The 14,057-nt window shown below is 62.4% G+C and overlaps 2 protein-coding genes across 24 annotated transcripts in view; both read left to right on the top strand.

The window, feature by feature from the left end:
* Positions 1–1,467, top strand: part of SDK2 (sidekick cell adhesion molecule 2) — a 42,689-nt gene extending 41,222 nt beyond the window's left edge. For 2 of the 3 annotated variants that reach the window (XM_015279868.4, XM_040649455.1), the window contains one exon: positions 224–1,461. In XM_015279868.4, coding sequence (XP_015135354.1) covers positions 224–577 — 354 coding nt within the window. In that variant the 3' untranslated portion in view covers positions 578–1,461. Of the gene's footprint in view, positions 1–223 lie in introns of all 3 variants that reach the window. The other variant, NM_204538.4, reaches the window with a different exon arrangement.
* Positions 1,468–4,799: 3,332 nt separating this feature from the next.
* On the top strand, positions 4,800–12,178 carry CDC42EP4 (CDC42 effector protein 4). Of its 21 annotated transcripts, none has more exons than XM_046902201.1 (3): positions 4,800–4,924; positions 10,408–10,685; positions 10,845–12,178. In XM_046902201.1, exons 2-3 carry the CDS (start codon positions 10,503–10,505, stop codon positions 11,409–11,411), a joined length of 750 nt encoding a protein of 249 aa, XP_046758157.1. In that variant the 5' UTR covers positions 4,800–4,924; positions 10,408–10,502; the 3' UTR covers positions 11,412–12,178. The 21 variants fall into 21 exon arrangements, with proteins under 21 accessions (XP_046758157.1, XP_046758152.1, XP_015135422.2 ...); XM_046902196.1 differs by having other exon boundaries at positions 10,824–12,178; XM_015279936.4 differs by having other exon boundaries at positions 10,405–10,685.
* The last annotated feature ends 1,879 nt before the right edge of the window (positions 12,179–14,057 follow it).

Raw genomic sequence — 14,057 nt, 5'->3', positions numbered from 1 at the left:
GGCCCCAGGGCCACGCAGCCCTTTTGTGCGAGGTTTTATTTCGCTTCAGCAGAAAGCAGAACCGCCCCCGCGGTGCTGCAGCCATTCCCACCCCCTCCGTCTTTTGGGAAAGCTCTCCCCATCTTTGATGGTCGTTAGGGGTCCCTTCCAGCTCGGGGATACTCCGCGATTCCGTGGCGATGGGCGGCTCTGCCCCGCGTTCACCCTTCGCACTGTCCCTTAGGGCAGCGACAGCGAGTACGAGGTGGACCCGGCTCACCAGAAAGCCCACTCCTTTGTCAACCACTACATCAGCGACCCCACCTACTACAACTCATGGCGGCGGCAGCAGAAGGGCATCTCACGGGCGCAGGCGTACAGCTACACCGAGAGCGACTCCGGGGAGCCCGACCACACACCCCTCTCCAACAGCACCTCCACACAGCAGGGCAGCCTCTTCCGGCCCAAAGCCAGCAGGACTCCCACCCCACAGACCCCCGGCAACCCCCCCAGCCAGCCCGGCACCCTGTACCGCCCGCCCAGCAGCCTGGCCCCCGGCTCCAGAGCCCCCATCGCTGGGTTTTCCTCTTTTGTTTGATATTTAAAGGGGAGCAGAAGAAAACCACACGAAACGAAGGAGCAAAAAAATAATAATAATACAAAAATACGAAGAAAAAAAAAAAAAGAAGAAAAAAAAAAGAAAACAAAAGAAGAGTCCGAGAAATCAAGGAAATAAGCGGCGAGGAGGAGAAGAGGATGGAGATGCTGAGAGCCTGAGGAGGGGCTGCTCGGGTTCAGGCTTTTTCCTTTTCTCAGCAGGACTTGGAGCAGGATGCCAAGTGACAGTGCTGGGGCTGGGGGGCACAACCTAGCTCCTCTTTTCGGCCAAAGCTTTCTGTGTTTTGGACTCCTTGGCCGGGATGCGGGGCTGCAGAGGGGCCCTGGCTGTGCCACAGCCCAACCCGGGGGTCCCACAAGGACGCAGGAACGGGTGGCGATGCAGAGGAGACTGCGTGGGGAGAGGGGCTCTGTTTGTGTAACCCTCGGGGGGTGAAGCCCCCAGCCTGGACCCTCTGAGAAACAGGGCCAGCAGCCTTGTGGACAAAGAATTGCCCTCTTTGTTTGCCCCTGGCCCAGCACAGCCCCCCAGCAGAGCCCCCGGGAGTGCAAGTGGTGCTGATGTCCCCTATGATTTGCACCCTGGAGAGGACTCGGTGGGGTGATGCAGTGACTGTGGCCGCTCCTCTGCCTCTCTGGCAGCGTGGAGGTGTTTTTATTTTAATTCTGTTTTGTGCAGAGGCCTGGGAGCCCAAGGGGCACGCGGTGGTGGTGATGCCCGGGGTGCTCTGGGGTTGGAGAGGGGGTGGTTTTGGTGCTCTCTGCGTAGCAAACCTCCCCCCCTCTTCCATTGCCTGTTGGTGAGCCAGGCACCAGCTGGTGGGGCTGCACCAAGAGAGATGCCAATAAACAGCCTGAGGATGACCCCGTCTCACCTGTCTGTCACCGTGCTGCGCTGGAGAAGGAGCTGGTAGGATGTGTTTGTCCATCCTTCTGCACTGAGAGTCAGCCCTATGGCACAGCTCAGCACACAGCTCCCTGGTTGGGGCTGTGTTCTCACTGGGACCATGGGGCTGGTGCCCAGTCCTTGCCTGGCTACTGGCGTGGGGAGCGTTTGTGCAAGTGCTGTGTTTGGGGACCAGTTGCAGCTGAGTTCACGATATGGTGCCCTCTCCACCTTTCCCCTGGGCTGGGGAGGAATGGGGGATGCTGCTCCCCAGCCACTGCCACCTGCGGGAGTGTTGTCCCTGCCTCAACTTGTAACCACGTCCCCGCAGCCAGCAGGGAGCAGGGGCATTGCTGGCAGGTGACTCATACAACTTACTTTGCAGCTGGCATAGTCAGGGGTGCAGGGCCAGTGGTGTTGTCCTTTCTATGGGCAGTGAGGAGAGAGATGTCTCCTCGCTTGGGTGCAGACGCTGGCAGGGGTGGGCTGTGTTGGGCTGGACAAATCCTGCTCCTTTTTTGTAGCCTGGCTGCAGCTCCAGCCTTGGGCAGGGGAATTCTTGCTCCCTGCAGGGTTGTGCTGAGGAGCCAAGCAAATCTGGGCAGCCCATGCAAGCGCTCCCTGGGAGCAGTTGGGATGCAGCCAGCATCCAGAGCGTGCCCCTACTGCAGGGACAGAGGATGCACATCCTTGGGATGGAGATGGTCTCAGCGCTAGTGGTGTTAGTGGCACATCTTGCCCGTGCTGCCTCAGTTTCCCTGTGGCACAGACACAACACAGGCTGACCTTGATGTGTTCCCCAGTGTGCACTTGGCTGGGTTCTGCGGTCTGCCAAGGGCGAGCGCTGTGCTTATCAGGGCTGGGCCAGCCAAGGGGGACAGAGGAGAAGCTGAAACACCAAACCTCTGCTTTGCAGAGGGCAGATCCTGGTCTGTGCATGCTGCCTGCGGCTCTGGGTGCTGACACTGCTGTGCTGGGCACGTGTCAGGCTGTATGGGCTGTTACTTGTGGTGGTGCCAGGGGTACTGGGGTGGCTGCAGTGAGTTTTGGGTTGCTGAGTGGGCGGTGGGGTCGTGCAAGCCTGATCCCACGGCTCTCTTGGTGAGGGAAGTGTTCTTGCTGGGAATGGTGGAGAAACCCTGCCCATGGCTGGCTCATCATCTCCTGCATGTGCTGAGGTGCTGGTGGTGAGCATTCAGCACAATCCTGCCGGAGTGCATGGGTTGGCTGGTTAACCAGGTGGATGCCATGAGGAAGGGGTGAGAACCTATAGTTCTGGGCACAAGCTGATGCCTGTGGGGCTGGAGGGGGTGATTAGGGAGGTTTCTGGCCGTGGCTAGCATGCACACGGGCTCTGGGGCTGGAGGATTTGGGATGGCACCCAGGCTGTCTGCTGGTGCTTCCCACACCCCACTGCAGCACCGGGGCTTGAGGAAAGCCAAATGGTGCTCTCAGAAGCATCCCCTGCATGGCCAAGGCAGCACCATCAGCAGAGCTGGCAGGCAGTGGCATGCTGGCTGGGCTTGCTGGGGAGGAGGGGACTGGCTGCTGGGAACCCAGGCACATTTTCCTTGGCTTTTAAAAGTGCTTTACAATCTTTTTTTCACTCCGCTTTCAAAAGCTGCTGAGAAGCACTAAAAAGGAGCCAGCGATGGGTTCAGGGAGGGTCAGAGCCATCCAGCCACCCGCTCCTGAGCCTCTGAGCATCCCCAACCTTGCTGCCATCTCCCCAGGGCCGGATTCTGCCCCGGGGGCTCTGCAGGAGGAGGACAGGAGCAGGGACAGCTCTGGTAGCAGTGTTTTGGGTTCAGTGGGTGCCCGCTCTGCCCAGCCACAGCCCCACCAGCCCGCAGGTGCTGTCCCCAGCAGCGCTGTCTCGCTGGCAGCCAGCTGAGCTTAATTCCTTCTGACTGCGCTGTCTCACCCGGCGCTGCTCTCCCATGACAGCATCAGGTGAGGCACGCAGTGCTGGCAGTGCAAGGCCTTCATCTGACATGAGCTGGCCCGGTAGCACTGATTTACCTGATAACGAGCCGTTGGGGGGGGGCTTGGTGCATGTGGGCAGAGCCCCAGGATGGAGCCTCCTCTTCCACAGCCACACCAACCTGAATAAGTGCAAGCACTGTGCTTCGTGTCCTGCCTCAGTTTCCCCCATGCAAAGCAGGGAAAATCAAATTTGCTGACCAAACCAGCTATAAAAATAGCAGTGATGTGAACAGAGGGAGCAGCACAGCCCGGGAGGAGACTGCAGGAACCAACAGCAGTGCTGGACACCCACATCAGTGTGGTTGGTTTGGCCTCGGTGCTCAGCCCCTGACTCTGGCATGCCAACCCCATGGTGTTGCATGTTGCCCAGCCCTGCAGTGAGCAACGGGTTTATGGTTCTGGCTCATCCCATTCCCACGGTGGGCAGCATTGGGATGAACCATCAAAGAGCCCAGTGCTGCCTGGTCCCAGACGCATCCCTTCAGGTTGGTGCTGCTGAACCCGTGCAGCTGCATTTTGGGGAATGGAGCCGCCCTGCACATGGGGTTCTCCTCTCGGTGACACCAGAAACCTTTGTGCCCCGGCACCATTGTGTCCCAGCAATGAGCTCCCGAGCACGTACAGTCACAGCATCTGGAGCCGTATCTCCCACTCACCATCCCTTTATCCCCAGTCTGGCTGCGTGCACAGAGGCGCCAGACGCTTTGGAATATGCAAGAAACGCCGCATTAGGCAGATTCGGGATAATCTTGTCTCTCCCGCCCCTTTTCTCCCACAAAGGTCTCTCCTTAATCTCCGGTGGAGGCTGTGCAGCCCTCAACCCTCAGCGCGGTGCCGCTGCCCCGCACCCATCGCGTGGGGCTGCCGAGGGGACGGGGCTGCGGGGCTGGATGGGGACAGGCTGGGGACGGCAGGGGGCGAGTGGGGGTGACACGGTTGCAGGTGGAGCGGGGTCAACGGTGCTCCCCCCGGGCTGAGCCTATTGACTCCTGGCTGCTCTGTTCGGCTTTAATTCCCTTAATTAATTACAGCCTCCGGCCCCGGTTCCTATGTTGGGGGTGCGGGCTGCCCCCGCCCACTGCAGGGCCTGGAAAAGGGAGAACCGACCTCCCGGCTGCCCCACGGGGGGAAGAGTCACACGCGCGGATCCCCGCACTCCACACAGGAGACCTCTGTCCGGGGTTGGGGTATCCCAATGGGGACCCCCAAAAAGGCCGCACCCAGGACAAGGGCTGCCTCCCCCCCCAGCCCCACTCGGGTTTGAATGGAGGGAGTGGGGCAGCCCCGTGACGTTGCGCGGCCCCATTGGCCCGGGCGGGGCGATGACATCATTCGCGCCCGGCGGTAGTGGAGGGGGTGCGGTTTCGCTCCGGCTCGGCTCGGCTCGGCTCCGCACCGCTCCGCTCCGCACCGGGCGGCACAGCCATGGGTCGGGCGCGGGACCCGGGCGCGCAGGTACGAGGGGGTCGGGCCGCGTTCCGGCTCGGCTCAGCCCGGCACGGCTCGGAACGACACGGCACGGGGGTGGGATGGCCGGGCCTCGGCTTTGCTATTGTCCGGGGAAGGGACGGGGCGCGGCGGCACCGGGGCGGGCACCGAGCTCGGACCGCTCCGCTCCGAGGGCCGTTGGGGGGCTCCGGGCCGTGCGGTGTCGGCTTCGTCGTGGGGATAGAGCTCCGGTGGGCAGGAAGCCCCGCGGGTGGGGTTCGGTAATCGGGAGCGGACCCGGGCTGCGGGGGCTGGCAGCGCCGTGGCCCCCATCTCCTCCCCCCTCGAACCCGAGCAGCGTTCGGGCTACAGCCGGTGGGGGTTCGACGGTGGGTGGGATGCGGGACCGGGGGGGTCCAGAGCCGTCACCACCACCGCGGGTGGGGTCCCGGGGCTATCCCGAGCCCCGTCCCGGCTCCAGGCCGGGTGGGTGAAGGAGTTAACAGGATGCGGCGCCTCCGGAGCTCTATTTGCCCAGCTTGGGGCACCGGCTCGCCCCACCCGAGCTGCGGGCTCCGGCCCCGGAGCTGTCCCAGCCCTGGCACGGTTCGGCCCGAGCGCGTTGTCCCGCCCCGCTTCGCGGAGCCCCGCGGCGCGGTGCCCGGGCCGGGCTCTGACTGCCCACCCCGTCGAAGTCCCGAACGCTGCGCTCCTGCGGCCCTTCTCGGAAACGCTGATCCTTGGAGCGGCTCCAGCCGCACCTCTGGGCTCGCTGGGACGGGGCGAAAGCGGGTGCTGAGTCACAGAGCGGCTTGAAATCCCCCTTCAGCTCTGCTTCCTGCAGCCGGGGATGGGTCTGGGTTTCCCGGCCGTCCCGTCCTACTCTCCTGTAGCTCTCAGCACTCCCGGGGGACGCATTCTGGGTATCCCGGGGGTTTTCTCGGCTCTGCAACCCGAGCACGGCGCTCAGAAGCCTGCTGCGGTGCGGGACGGTGCTGCCGGAGCCGAGCTGGGGGGTGGAAGCCGCTGGTGGGGAGAGGGATGCAGCCTGCGCTGCCCTGGCTTGACCCCAGCAGCCCCGGTGTCGGTATGGATGTTTCCAAGTGCCGATCTATAGGCTGTTAACGCGGGAGCTGGGATCGTTAGCTGTCTGGAAGGGAAACTGAGGCAGGGAGAGGGGCAGGGAGCGACACACCGACCTCGGGACACGCAGTAAACAAATCTGTTTTGGACGCGGCTCCCTCGGAGACCGTGGAGCGAATCCAGCTGAGGTTTAGCGCGGGGTATGTTCACGAGGTTGGGTGCTGGCGGGGAGTGGGGAGCGGAGGGGGAACCCTATAGCGGGGGGCGGCCATCCCCTCGGTGCCACGCTGTGGGGTGAGCTGTGAGCAGCCCGGCGGCGTTGTGCTGACCGCGGCCGTCTCTCCCTTTGTTCGCTGGGTTTTGTCTGAGCGCAGGCAGCGCGGGGCCCCGAGCCGGCCGGTGGGGTGTGGGCAGGTGGGGTGTCGGGGTGAGCCGTGGGAAGCCGGGCTGTTTACTTCCCGTCCACCCCAGCGAAACCGCAGGAATTCGGAGCCTGGAGGAGGTCAGGAGAGCTGTTTAGCCCCGGTATCCTGTCAGACCCTGGCCAGCCCCTGTTGTTGCGAGAGACGGAGCGAGGAGATAACCTTTCCCCTCGGAAACGTCCCCTCCGTGGCTACGGGCTGCTTCTCGGCCCCTCAGCGGGAGGGTTTTGCTCCCTTGCGTGTTACGGCGTGTCCTGCCCATAGCTCCTCGCTGAACTCTGGATGCAGCCCTTGGGCGTCAGCGCTCCCTGGGGGAACGCCGCTCCGCTTTTTTGGCACCGCCAGGCTGGCGCTTCCCCGGGTCAGCTCTGATTTACGCGCAGATAGCTGCAGCCAGAGCCGAGCTGAGCCGTCCCGCTGACCCGGGCTCCGACCGCTGAAGCCTCCTCCTCCGTGCATCCCCTGACTGAGCCGCGGCGGTGCCAGCAGGCAGGACCAGACCTGTCGCCCACAGCAGAGAGCAGCGCTCACCGGGCGCCTCCTCATCCCACGCGAACAGGACCGGCCGCCCCAGGCCTGGCGGGGCTCACCGGGGTGTGATAGCACGCCGGTCCCCTCCTGGGACCGGAGGTGGCAGGGCGTCATCTGAGAGAGAAGCGTCTCCGGCAGCCGTCTGCCAGGCAGCGACATCAAAGGGCTGTGCGAGACGGCTGCCCGGGGCGGGGGGGTGCAGCGCCCCGTGAGCGGGGCTGAGCGCGTCCTCCCTGCCCCGGAGCTGTACTGGGGATGGACCGGTCCTGCGCTGCCCCTGCCCCAGCGCCCGGCAGGGTGGGGAGCATCCTCTGATCTCGGGGCTGGAGGCTGCTGCCTGTGGCATGTGCGCAGCCCGGCTTGTTGGGATCCGGCTGGGCTGGCTGGGATGGCTCTCCCAGCCCGGGAGCGGGGTGAGCCGGAGGCAGCGTGTGTGGGAGTGTGGCTGGAGTGGTGCTTCCCTCGCACGCACCCATGTGCCATGCCTGTTCTTTTGCCTTGTGGTCTCCAGTGGGTGACTGGTGCTGAGTGGGGTGACATAGGGCTGGAAGTGGCATGAGGGTGAGTGGTCCCCACTGCCAACCCTGCATGGGGCTGGCTGGGATTTAGCTCTCCTCTGTGCCGTCTGCAGGATCTGTGTGTCCCTGAGCACCCATTTGCAGGGGAAATAAAGGATGCAAGGCTCTCGCTGTTGCAAGCTCAGGGTCCCTAAGGGTTGAGAAGCAGGGATGAGGCAGAGTGTGAACCATTGCTTTGCTTTCTCCCTGTTGCCTTAAACCCTGCTTGCAGGTCCCATCCTATCCCCATCTCCAAAGCCCTGCCTGGACTCGCTGCCACCCTTCATGCCCAGAAATGGGCAGCGCTGCCAGCCCGCTCGGGTTTCACAGCCGTGATCCCAGAGGCAGCAGGAGAGGCAGCTGTGGAACTGCTCTGGCCTGGTTTCCTTTGTGAAAGCGAGCACAGCGTGAATGTCACAGGATCTGCTCCTCGCCCGGAGCGAGAGCAGGAGAAGAGGGCACTGTGCCCCATTCCCTCGGTGGGATGGGGCTGGTGGAGGTGGCTGCTCCAGCATCGCCTTTATGGGAGGCTGGGGGCAAAGCCCTGAGGGAGATTTGGGCCACTATGAAATGGTTTTTTGGGCTGGACGCGGCTCATTTGGAGGCTGATGGTGATGGAGGGCGGCTGGACGGGGAGGCTGCGCCGGTAACGCTCCAATTCCCGGCGGCCCCTTCACTGTGGCTTGCAAAGTATCTTGCAAATGCTCAACTTGGCCCCGAAATCTAAATACAAGGGAGGGACAGTCCCCAGATGGCCTAAATCAGCCAGCACGGTTGCCTGGCCCAGCTGGGGAGCTTGCCGGGAGTGTTTGTTTTATGTAAAACCAAAGGCTGCAGGAATGCTGGCCTGAAAGGAGAGCGCGCAGAGCGAAATGTCTGCGCCACGCACATGCAGGAGCTGCTGCTGAGAGTGGGGGGCTCCGGGGAGCTGATGGGCTGCATGGGGGTGTGTGGAGGAGCCCATCCAGCTCTGGGTTTGGGATGGCTGCAGTGTGTGGGGAAGAGCCGGTGGGAAACACAGAAGCTGCTTCATCCCTGCTGCTGTGTCCCCTCCGGAGCCCCCATGGGTCGCTGTGCTCCTGCAGCTCTGGGGCTGCTATGCGGTTTGCTGGCTCTGAGCAGGAGCTGTGTGAGTGGGGCAGGGAATGGGGACTTTGCACCCCTGTGGGGTCAGAGTGCGCCCTGCCCACATGGAACGAGCTTGGCTGCGTGGTGAGGGACAGCCGGGCGTCTTGGAGCAGGTTTGGGGCATGTGTGTGGGTATGTGGCTGGGTTTTGTTGGGACTTTGCTGCTGTATCAACCTACGGGCTTGCTCCCTGCTGGTTCCACAGATTTGGGCATGGCTGGGGGACACAGGGAGGAGTTGTTGTCCCTTTCCCTGTGAGCGTCACTGTGCCGGCAACGCTGCGGTGTCTGAGGGGAGGAAGAGGGCGGCTGTGAGCTCTTCCTCTCGTGCTCTTCCTCACCCGGGACCACCTGGGGCTGCCTGACGCCACGGGATGCAGTGCTGTGGTCGCTGTCCTTGTCCCCTCCTGCGTGGCCACCAGGGCTAGGCTGGATGGGGCCGGTGGTGGCACTGAGGATGGAGGTGGCTGTAATGCTGCTGGGCTGTGGGAAAGAGGAAGGGAGGGGCCCTTGGTCATCTCTGCTGTGAGCTGTCACCCCTGAGTCACAGCAGTGACAGTGAGGTGGCCGTGCAGGGGGGTGGGGTGGGGGTGCAATGAGGGTGGCACACGCACGTGTGGGATCAGCACCAGGGCACAGCACAGATGGCTTTGGGGTCCCCTGTGTCCCCCACGTCCCCATCCTGCCACGCGTGCCACCAGGTGCACGAGGCTGCAGGAGCTGTCCCTGCTCTGCTCCCCTCAGCCCGGAGGTGCCTCCCGGGGGCTCCTCGCACACTTCCTGCCGTCTGTTTCCAATTCCTCCTGGCGGCTGCTCCTCCCCGCTTTCTTTCAATTAAAAAAAAGAAAATCCCAGGCATCCTCTCAGTGTGCAGCTCCTGGAGGTTCAGCGCTGCTGTGCCCCACACCGGTGGGCTGGGGCTGTGCAGGGAGGGGGCAGTGGGTGCCCTCAATGTCCCTCTTTGCGTGTGCCCCCAAAGCGTGGTGGTGGTGGTGTCACCTGAGGAGTGCTGCTGCGGGGCTCAGTTGGCCCTTTTGGGGCAGTGGGGTGAGAGGGGTCCATGGTGCGGGGTGGGATGTGGCGATGCTGTGATGGTTCCCCAGGTTTGCCATCCTGGATCTGTCTCCAAAGCAGCAACAAAGTGCGAGTGCTCAGGGAGGAGAAGGGACACCTGGGAGCCTGCAGCTCGGGGTCACCATAGGACAGGGCAATGGGACCACAGTGCCGTGCTCATTTCCATCAGGGACTTTCCTGCTGCTTCTCCGTGCCCAACTCTTTGCCTGCTTTGTGGATGGGGTCTGGCACCACTCTTCTGAGGGGACAGAGCAGGGCGTGGGTGGCTTGGTGGGGTCTGAAGCCCCATCCCCCTTGCAATGCTCTGTGTGTGGGGGCTGATGCTTTTTCCTGGGGGATCAGTGTCATTTGTGGCCATGGCGTTGTGTTTTGCAGCCTGGCAATGTGAGGACTGCCATCAGCAGGGCTGTGCCTGTTGTTTTAGGATAAGAGGTGATGGCCTCATGTTGCACCAGGGGAGGTTCAGGTTGGATATTAGGAACAATTTCTTCTCAGGATGAGCAGTTGGGCACTGACACAGCTGCCCAGGGAGTGGGAGAGTCACCGTCCCTGGTGGTGCTCTAGAACCACAGAGATGTGGCACATGGGGACATGGTCAGTGGGCACAGTGGGGGTGGGTTGGGGTTGGGGTGCTTAGAGGTCTTTTCAACCTTAATGATTCCATGATTCCACGGTGTCTTCGCAGCCTGAGCGTGTCCCTCTCTTGTCCCCTAGCAGTGACCCACTGGTGATGCCGGGTGCGACCCTGTGCGTGGAGCAGCAGCCGTGAGCAGCAGCCGTGCCCGCAGGCCGTGCTGCGTACCGCCAGCACCATGCCCATCCTCAAGCAGCTCGTCTCCAACTCTGCGCACTCCAAGCGGCGCTCGCGGGCCGACCTGACGGCGGAGATGATCAGCGCACCGCTGGGGGACTTCCGGCACACCATGCACGTGGGCCGGGCCGGGGATGCCTTTGGGGACACCTCGTTCCTCACCAGCAAGGCTGGCGAGCCGGAGGTAGGTGAGGAGCCGGGGGCCTCCAAGCCGGGGCTGCTGTCCCGCCGCTTCCGCAGCAGCAAGCGCTCGCAGTCGGTGACGCGCGGTGACCGGCGGGACATGCTGGGCTCACTGCGCGACTCGGCGCTCTTCGTGAAGAACGCCGTCTCCTTGCCGCAGCTCAATGAGAAGGAGGTGGACAGGAGCGCGGGGCAGCTGCCCAAGAGCCTCTCCTCCAGTCCCGTTAAGAAGATGCCGGAGGAGATGAGCCCTGAAGAGCAGCAGCGTCTCAACGGGGCGGCCGCCGGGCCGCTGAGCCCCAGCCTGGATGAGCGCGACTTCGGGGACATCACGGAGCTGCCCGTTGTGGTGGCCAAGAGCGGGGCGGGCATGAAGCACGCCGAGTCCATCATGTCCTTCCACATCGACCTGGGGCCCTCTATGCTCGGCGACGTGCTGAGCATCATGGATAAGGAGCAGTGGGAGCAGGATGAAGACCTTGAGGCGGAGGAGAGCCGCGAGGAGGGGGCTGTTGCTGTACCCGGTTCTCCAGTGGCCGCGCAGAGCCAGAGCCCATCCCACAGCGCCGGCGGCCCCAGGGACAGCAGCGCAGCACCCAGCTGTGCCTCAGGGCCGGGGGAGCGCAGCCCCCTCCCAGTGGGGGCACAGAGCCAGCGGGGCCCTCCGAAGCGCCCTGACAAGGAGTTCTCCTTCGCCGATGAAGATGACGATGAGATCAGGGTATAGGGCGGGCGGTGAGCCGAGGGGACTGGTTCTCATTTGTGATCGCTTGGACACAGGGATGGGTGACCCAGTGCTGGGGCCGGCAGCACCAGGAACACTTTGCTCCCCTCCCTCCCGGTGTGCCGCTGCCATCCCATGGTGATAGGACAGCGCTGTCCCTGGACAAGGAACAGACTCAATCTTGGTTCTTTCTGTTGGACTTTGGATGCTAGTGCTCTTCTGTTTCCTTCTTTTTTTTTTTTTTCCCTGCCCACGTAAAGCATTATAGGATCAAACAAGATGAGGCTTTGAGGTTTTAGTCCCTCTAGTAATATATATATATTTTTTTCCACCGTAAGGTTTTTACTGCTCTCCGATTTGTACTTAACTTTCTTTACTCTTGCTTCTGTTTTTTTTTTAACGGAGGGGACGTTTCCCATGAGGAAGGACTCGAGCTCAGAGCCCTGGGACAGCTGGCAGCTCTGGGTTTCTTAGGGACTTTCTGCAGTCTGAGAACCTCTGCCTTCGTGCTGCAGTGGGGACTCACTCCTCACACGTCAGATGGATGATCCATCCCAGCAGTGACACACTCCGTATGGCCCTGGCACCAATTGTGCTGGGGACACCAATAGGACCGTGGGTCTGTGCCCTGGGGGATGAATGCCTGCGACCCTCCAGTCCAGCATGCAGGTGGCTGCTGTTATGGGGCTGTGCTGGTGCAGGCGGGTGGAAGAAAAGGGTTTTATACCGTGTATGTAAAAATGTGAAGAATAAAGGAAATGTTAGTGACAGCGGTGGCTTGAGTTCCTATGGGATGAGATGTGGGTGGCTGCCTTCTTCTACACCAGGTCCAGTGTGGGGACGGGGTTTCTCCGTGCTGCTTCCAGACCCCGTGCTGTTGCCTTCTCCCTGGCCCTGTGGCTGCTCCCCAGGTCGATGTGGGGCTGTGCCAACCTGGCTGCACGTTGGCACCTGCGGCTGTGCTCTATCTGCCCATCGGAGCGGGGCTGCCTGCTGTGGGGGAAGCGGGTGAGCTCCTGCTGGCCGGATCTGGCTCCGGGCTGTGCCCTTCCGGCCAGCCGTGCTCCTGCCAAGGGGTGGCCATGCCAAGTGGCCTCTCCTCCTGCAGCCTGCTTCCTTCAGCCAGGGAGAAGGGGAAGGTAGAAGGGCAGGACTGGCTGTCTGCAGTCCCATGGGCTGGGGGTGCCCTGCTCTGAGCCCTGGGGTGCATGGGTGAATGGTGGGGCTGTGTCCAGCACAGCGGCTATTCCCACCCTACAACAGGGTTTCTGGTGGTGGGATGGGATAAGATGGGGAGGGCAGTCCAGGAGCACTTCCTCATCCTCAAGCAGATGGCTTTGCAGGGCTGGACCAGGAGGGAAGGATTTGGCTGCTCTATTATTTTCCAGCCCTTGGAGGGTCTGGGCTGGGTGCCCACCACCCTGCACAAGAGGTTGGGAGGGTGATGCTGGTGGGAGCAGGCGCTGAGCTGCGGTGGGGACACACACAATAGGGTCCTGTGCCGACACAATGCCCTGCCGTGTGAGACATTGGGCTATTGTTTGGGATGGGAGAACAACAGCAGCTGCAGCTGGCAGCCGGGCCAGCGGCTGCTCTGAGCTCACCGGGGTGCCTCTGCCCAGCTCCCATCCTGCTCCATTGGGCTGGGACTGCTGTACTGGGCTCTGAGCATCCCTTCCTAAACCAATGGTGCTGGTCTCTGTGTCCTGAGAGGTCACCAGGCTCCTCCTGTTCCTTGTTGTTGCCCTGACATGAAGCAGCACGCAGGGAACGTCTCTGGGGTTTGCACCCCTTCCTGGAGGGTGCTGTGGGGATGGGGAGCCCCAGGGCAGGTGCTGAGCAGTCCTGGCTCTGTCACAAAGCCATTCCCATTGCTGTGACACCTGTCTGCTCCAGCCTCTGCTCGGCAGCACCGCGCTGCTGCAAGCCGACGGGGCAGAAAGCACAGCGGCTCACTGAGTGCAAATGGGACACAGCTCTGTTCACTGGGATGGGAGGACAGCCCCAGTGCAGGGCCAGCACTGCGGGGTTAGGGCTAATGGGGAGCAACGTTGTGATGCCAGCAAGCGCCGGGCCAGTGCAGGATGTGGCATTGCATGGGATGCCATCAGGACTACTACTGGGTGCTGGTGGGTGCCCAGTGCGGGGCTGCAGCCCCGCTGGCAGTGCTCAGCAGGCGGACAGCACTGCTCCAGTGCATTTATAGCTAGTGACAGAATGGGAGCAGGTCTCCATCCCCGATGTGTCAGGCCATGTCGCTCTGGGCGCATGATGGGGATGCATGTGGCTGCAGGAACTGCATGCCGGAGGAGGGACAGGGGTCTGCTTGGGGTGGCCCTGGGAGGCAGCGTGACATGAGGGTTGTGTCCCACTCATGCTACTGCAGCCTCATACATGTGCAAGCCCCCAGCCTGGCAGTGAGGCCAAAGGGACTTCTCATGGGGTGCAAGGAGCGAGCTGGCTGTCCCCACTGTGAGCCTGGGGACGTGGCACTGCAAAGCAGGACTGGGGATAGCGCAGCTCTGCATCACCAGCAATGTTCAAAGCATTACAAGATGCAACAAAAGGTTCCATGCCTTGCTATCTGGGTATTTAATTACGGCATGCAGACCACATTCAGCTCTGATGTTGGGCTCTCCCTGCCGAGCG

Source organism: Gallus gallus, chromosome 18 (genome assembly GCF_016699485.2).
Source record: "Gallus gallus isolate bGalGal1 chromosome 18, bGalGal1.mat.broiler.GRCg7b, whole genome shotgun sequence".
NCBI lineage: Eukaryota > Metazoa > Chordata > Aves > Galliformes > Phasianidae > Gallus > Gallus gallus.
The sequence above is the reverse complement of the archived record's forward strand: the minus strand, read 5'-3'. Positions and strand labels throughout refer to the sequence as shown.

Coding starts and splice junctions, on each gene's coding strand:
- CDC42EP4 (XM_004946245.5), top strand. CDS start 10,503: ATGCCCATCCTCAAGCAGCTCGTCTCCAACTCTGCGCACTCCAAGCGG.